The following is a 6,527-nucleotide window of genomic DNA, read 5'->3' as shown; positions in this document are numbered from 1 at the left end:
ACAGTAAGGGCGGGTGAGAAGGGTGTGGCCTATACCTTACTGACACCCAAGGACAGCAATTTTGCTGGTGATCTTGTCCGGAACTTGGAAGGAGCCAATCAACATGTTTCCAAGGAACTCCTAGATCTGGCAATGCAGGTGGGTGCTGGACATACTTCAGATTGCAAAACTTAGTAAGAAATTTCAGCATGCCTGAGTCAGATAATACTTGACAAGAACATGGTGGTAGGAAGTGGTAGGTGAGGTTTATGAGGTACAGTTTGGAATTGTGGGATATTAAAATTCATATGGTCTTCTCATCCTTTCTTTTCAAAAACCTTTTGGGGACCAGCAGTTGGTATAATGGCTGTGTCACTGAACTTCCATGTAGTTGACTGTGGTTCAAGTCTCAGACCCGGTGGCTTGAACCCACGCTGGGCGCATGTGCGTGCGTGCCTAAGATCTCAAGAGGAGAATGGAGGAGAAGGGATTGTGGCATGACCAATCCCCCCTGGGGGGTGATTTCTCACTTTCTGTCTCTCTGTCTTTCTGGCGAGCATATGTGCTCTATAACAAAAACCTCTCAAGAAAAAAAAAAATGTTGAAAACTTTCTTTGTGCTAAAAGTGTGTCTTAGGATTTTGGTCTGCTCACACCACAGCGCATGGATGAGTAGTAAATTTAATCTTAGAAATGACTACTCTTCTCTCTACTGCCCTTCCCCCAGAAAAGTTTACTCTTTTAGAAGGCTGAAAATATTTGATATCGCAGCCACCAGGTGGCATAGTGGTTAAGCTGGGATTCAAGTCCTGGGGCCAGTGGCTTGAAAATAACATGGTATCTTTTTTTTTTTCTTAAAAAGCAGTACGAGATTCTTCCTAACTATTCCTTGCAGATTTTGCTCTCATATCTCTAGCCACACTGATGCCTTCTTCTAGGAGTGCTCAAAACTGGGTGAGGCATCTTGTCAAGTGAAACCCTGGTCGTCTTTATACGTGTGGTCTCCAAATTACAGATGGATCAGAACACATTTTGATAGTAGAGACTGAAGTGTTTGCCACATCCATAGGTGACTACCGGTCTACACACCGTTAGTTCATAAGACAATTTTAGGGTGGTAGTACCCGATGTTCTGGTCCTCAGAATAAAGGACCTATAGAGAGAAGAGTGTCAGTTTTCCTCCCCTTCTAGGTTTAGACAGACAGTTCTTTTAAGAATTATTTTACTCAAATTTGTTTGTTTGTTTATTTAAATTTGACCAGAGAAGGACAGAGTGAGAGAAAGAGAGAGGGAAAGTGAGAAAGCAAGCTGCCAGGTCTGGGAATCAAACTGCGGTTGGCCATGTGGGAGTCCAGCACCCTTAACCACCACACCACCTGCTAGCCCCTAGAGAGCCAATTTTAAATTCAGATTTTAACCAGGGTACAATTTTTGTCCTTGGCATTTTCTTACATCTGTTTTTATGCCCCTAGCACTTTTTCCAAGCCTGCCCTACCTCTTAAGTACTTTACTTTGAGCAATGTGTCAGGTAAAACTTTCAGCTCCACAAAGATGTTTGTATTCTAAGAGACTGTGAATACCTCTGGTGGGTAACAACCTTCCAAATAAAAAATGTTCAGTTGTGTGGCTGCCAGTCCTTCCTGTGAGTCTGTCCTTATGTCAATTCTGATGAGCCTCACTTCATGTAGCTCTTTTCCTTTACTTCTTAATCTACCAATTCTTTAAAATTAAGTTCCAAGTTGTTATATCTATTAGTATGTGGAGGTTACTTGGAAAATTAAAGAATACATTTATTTTCCTTTGGGAAGTTTAAAGTGGCCATAGTGGCTACTCTGATGTGAAGCTTATCTGATGTGAAGCACTTCCCTTCCAAAAGCGCCTAAGGAAGAAACAGGAAAGACACCTTAGAACGTGATCTGCCTCCTGACAAATTTGGTGGACTAAGCAACCAAAAGCAGGCCAATCTGTGATTCTGTGAACAATTCCTCCCTTAAATCCTTTGGCTAAAGTTGAAGCAGAATGTTCTTCCCTCCCACGTAATTTCCTCTTTGACCTTCTCCCCTTCCTCTGGCTTTCTCTCCTTCTATGGCTTAACCTCTAATTGTGTTTACTACAGAATGCCTGGTTTCGGAAATCACGCTTCAAAGGAGGGAAAGGCAAAAAGCTGAATATTGGTGGAGGAGGCCTAGGCTACAGGGAGCGACCTGGCCTAGGCTCCGAGAACACGGTGAGTCCACACTACGGTGCCCTTGGTTCCACGTCCTGGGTGACGTTAGAATTGCTCTCGTCTACCTAAGGGAGGCCTCATTTGACACTGTTTAGAAAGGTACTTAAATTTTGGGACCAGCAGTTGACATAATGGCTATGTCGCTGGACTCCCATGTAGTCGACCATGCTTTGAGTCTCGGACTCAGTGGCTTAATCTCAGGCCGGCACATGTGCGTGCCCAAGATCCTGAGAGGAGAATCTGTCTTTCTGTGAGCGCACGCGCCCTGTAGTAAAAAAACTCTCAAAAATAACAAGAACAAAGGTACTTGAATTTAATCTGATTTGAGTCAGTGCAGCGCTTTATCATAAGAGAACACACACAAAAAAGTGATTGAGCACCCTCAACAGGATTTCATCATGCTGTGATCCCCATGCCCCATCCCTCTAGCTCCTTAAGATTTTGGGTACCAGTGTGGGCCCTCTGCTGGTTTTCAGATTGACAGGGAATTTGAACTAGCAGTCAGTCAGGAGGCTGCCAGTATTGTAGCCCTATACAGTACTGACTAAACAAGGTAAGACTGGGCCCAGTGCTACTTCTTTTATTTAGATATTTTTGCTCTGGTGTACGCTCACCAGAGAAAGACTGAGAAAAGTGAGAAGTCACACCCCAAGGGGCTGGCCATGCCGCAGTCCCTTCTCCATTCCCCTCTCGGGATTTTGGGCATGCATGCACATGCACCCTGTGTGAGTTGAAGCTGCCAGGTCCAGGACTCAAACTATGGTCAACTTATTGAGAGTCCAGTGATGTAACCGTTACACCATTCACTGGTCCCATCAGTGCTAGTTCTTAATGTAACTTTCCTTTTTATAAAAAAAAATTATTTAGTTTTATTTATCATTATTATTAATATGTTTTAATTAGACCAGAGAGACACACAGAGAGGAACAGAGAGGGAGACAGAGAAGGCAAGCCTCCAGATCCGGGGCTCAGACCACAGGCAGCCATGTGGGTGTCCAGTGCCTTAACCACTCACCACCCTCTGCAAATTGTGGTCCCTGGACCAGCAGCACATGCTGAAACTTACTGAATCAGAAACCGGAGGTAGCGCCCCGCAGTCTGTTTTGCATTCCCTAAACCCTTGTCCAGAGCCCACAGCTAGGGAAATGGTGCCAGAGAGTTGCTGTAGCTACCCTGGCTATGTCTTGTCCCTAAACTGAAGAATGATCCCTGCTCTCTGGGAAATCATATCAGAGAGGTAAGAGCTAGTTTTTTCTCACCAGGTAACAAGAGCATCTACTCTCTGGCTTTTTTAAATGCCTATTTTCTGTCACTTTGATTCCTAAGCCAGGGCAGAAAGCTGCCATTTTACTTTTCTGGAGCATTATACAATAGTTAGATAATTTGGCATAGTTGATTTAGAAAAATTCTTTTCGCAAATTACAGTGATGATGGTGATGGTGTAGATGATAGCCATAGCCTGCATTTATTTGCTGATAGCTTTATTTGGACAAAACCCATTCCAAATAATCACACATCTTAACTCAGTCTTCACAACTACCCAGTATAAGTAAGTACACACAGTAAAACTGAGGCCCTTGGTTATATACTGCTGGGTGCTGAAGCTGAGATTCAGGCCCATAGTCTCGATTCAGAGCCTAAGCATGTATCATTTCATCTTTGATATAAATTTTACTTGTTTGAATGCATTTGTGTTTGTCGGCTTTAGGTATAATCTGACCACATTTCTGGATTGAGGGGCAGAAGGATCTTTGACTCTTCATTACTGCACCTTTTCTCCCAAAGTATATGTAGCAACATTCCCACCAAGCTGCCAATTTGAGTTACCAGTACAAGGAATCCCAGTATGGGACAATGGGCTTTCTGACTTATTTTCAACCCTCATGAGTATATTTGTTTTTTAGGACCGAGGAAATAACAACAATGTAATGAGCAATTATGAGGCCTACAAACCCTCCACAGGAGCCATGGGAGATCGGCTGACAGCAATGAAAGCAGCTTTCCAGGTCCGAAAGAGCATTTGGTTAAGTGTGTTGGGGAGTAACTCTGGGGCAGTGATAAGGAGCCTCACCCTCCTGAGGTGGTAGCTGGGCTTATAGCTTTGATGCTAGATTTAGGGCCTTCTCACTGTCTGGATTTCAAATATAAACCTCACAGTAGCTTACTTGGAGCTGCAGAAGGCTTTAGGAGTGGTCACTTCCTTTAGTCACACCCCGAACAGAGCTGTCGTGCTGCAGTGGGGTTTGTTTCCTCCCTAATGGCTTGGGGCTGCCTCCCCAAGGCTGTTTGTGATCTCTAGGTGGTTGTTATCTCTTGTGAATCCTGAGCCTATTTTATTTGTACTACACTTACACTTCGTTGGCTGGCATCTAATTAGCTAGGCCTTAATTTTATTCCTATTTACATATATTTATTTATACATATATTAGAGTATGTGCGCTTGGAGAGAGAGAATGAGAGGGAAAGTGAGAAATCACTCCCTGGGGGATGGCCACACCACAATCCCTTTTCGTCCATTCCTCTTCAGGCATCTTGGGCATGCATGTTCACACATGTGTGCCACCAGGTTCAGTACTCAAACTGCAGTCAGTCATTGCTGTGGGGAGTCCAGCAATGGACCCCTATGCCAACTGCTGGCTCCACAAGGCCTTAATTTGCACTTTATTTTTTAGAGAGATCTTTGCTATAGTGTGTGTACTTGCCAGAGACATAGATGGAAAGCGAGAAATGACCTTCCGGGGGAATGGTCACAGTCCCTTCTACTCCATTCTCTCGGGATCTTGGGCGCACACGTGCCACGCATGAATTTCCAGCTGCAAGGTCCAGGACTCAAGCCACAGTCGGCCATATGGGAGTCCAACAACGTAACTGCTATGCCATCTACTGGTCCTTAATTTGCATATTTTATACAGGAACATAGAAATCCTTGTTCTAGAATTCAAGATTTTTCAGATTTGAGAAAGGTGTGCATATTTCATAGTAACACCCCAACAAGGCCTGCAGCCACCACCATGTAAAGTCTTATAATTTAAGGCAAGTTTTGCTTTCAAATTTATTCTAGTTTTTGGTAACTTTTGGATTTTTGAGTTGTGAAAAACATTGCAGACAGTGTTGGAATTGCTTCTATATTCACAAATGCTTCTGTCCTGGCCAATCAGGCTATAAAAGTAAATGTTACGGGACCAGCAAGTGGCGTGGTAGTTAAGGCACTGGACACTCCCACATGGTTGACCATGGTTCGAGTCCCGGACCTGGTGGCTTGCTTTCTCACTTTCCCTCTGTCTCTTTCTCTCTGTGTCTCTCTCTGGTCGAATTAAAAGTGAATGAATAAATAAATAAATAATTATTTTTTTTTAAAAAAGTAAATACTACACTGAGGTGTGTCTCTCCATAAGTTTTCCTTACATCTTGAGAAAGGGACTGTGCTGGGCCAGCAAGTGGCATAGAGGTTAAGGCACTGGGTCCCTCATGGCTGACTTTGTGGTTCAAGTCTTAGACTCAGTAGCTTGAAAATCACTCTGGGTGTATGTGCGTACTTGGCCAGAATCCCAAGGGGAGAATGAAGGGATGGTGGTATGGCCATTCTCTTGGGAGCTGATTTCTCTCACACACATACACACCCTGTTTCTTTCTGGTGAATGCACATATCCTGTAGCAGAAACAAACACCAAAAAAAAGAAAGGGACTGTGCTGTGGGGCCATCATGATACTGAAGTCACAAGGCCAAAGTGGCATACTTAGAGTCTCTTTGTACTTAATTGCCAAGCTTATATACTTGAGTTTCTTGAACTTGCTAACTTCCCTACTCCTGGTGTCTTTTCTTTCAGTCACAGTACAAGAGTCACTTTGTTGCCGCCAGCTTAAACAATCAGAAGGCCGGGAGCTCTGCTGCGGGGGCAAGTGGATGGACTAGTGCAGGAAGCTTGAATTCTGTTCCAACCAATTCAGCACAGCAGGGCCACAACAACCCTGACAGCCCCATCACCAGTGCTGCCAAGGGCATCCCAGGCTTTGGCAATGCTGGGAACATCAGCAGTGCTCCAGTGACCTACCCTTCTGCTGGAGCCCAAGGAGTCAACAACACAGCTTTAGGCAATAATAACCGGGAAGGGATTGGGGGTGGCAATGGGAAAAGAGAGAGATACACTGAGAACCGGAGTGGCAGCCGTCACAGTCACGGAGAAAGTGGCAATCGGCATGGTGATAGTCCACGCCATGGAGATAGCCCACGCCATGGAGATGGTGGTCGCCACGGAGATGGGTACCGCTACCCAGAAAGCAGCAGCCGTCATACTGATGGCCATCGGCATGGGGAGAACAGA

At 44.6% G+C, this 6,527-nt stretch overlaps 1 protein-coding gene across 1 annotated transcript in view; it reads left to right on the top strand.

Annotated features, from left to right (window-relative positions):
- DDX42 (DEAD-box helicase 42) overlaps nt 1-6,527 on the top strand; it is a gene marked incomplete in the record, with an annotated part of 49,453 nt that overhangs the window by 33,261 nt on the left and 9,665 nt on the right. Inside the window, 3 exon segments of the mRNA XM_014587187.2 lie at nt 10-138; nt 2,095-2,205; nt 4,110-4,211. Coding sequence (XP_014442673.1) covers nt 10-138; nt 2,095-2,205; nt 4,110-4,211 — 342 coding nt within the window.

This window comes from Tupaia chinensis, unplaced genomic scaffold, assembly GCF_000334495.1.
Source record: "Tupaia chinensis unplaced genomic scaffold, TupChi_1.0 Scaffold000187_1, whole genome shotgun sequence".
Lineage (NCBI taxonomy): Eukaryota > Metazoa > Chordata > Mammalia > Scandentia > Tupaiidae > Tupaia > Tupaia belangeri.
The sequence above is the reverse complement of the archived record's forward strand: the minus strand, read 5'-3'. Positions and strand labels throughout refer to the sequence as shown.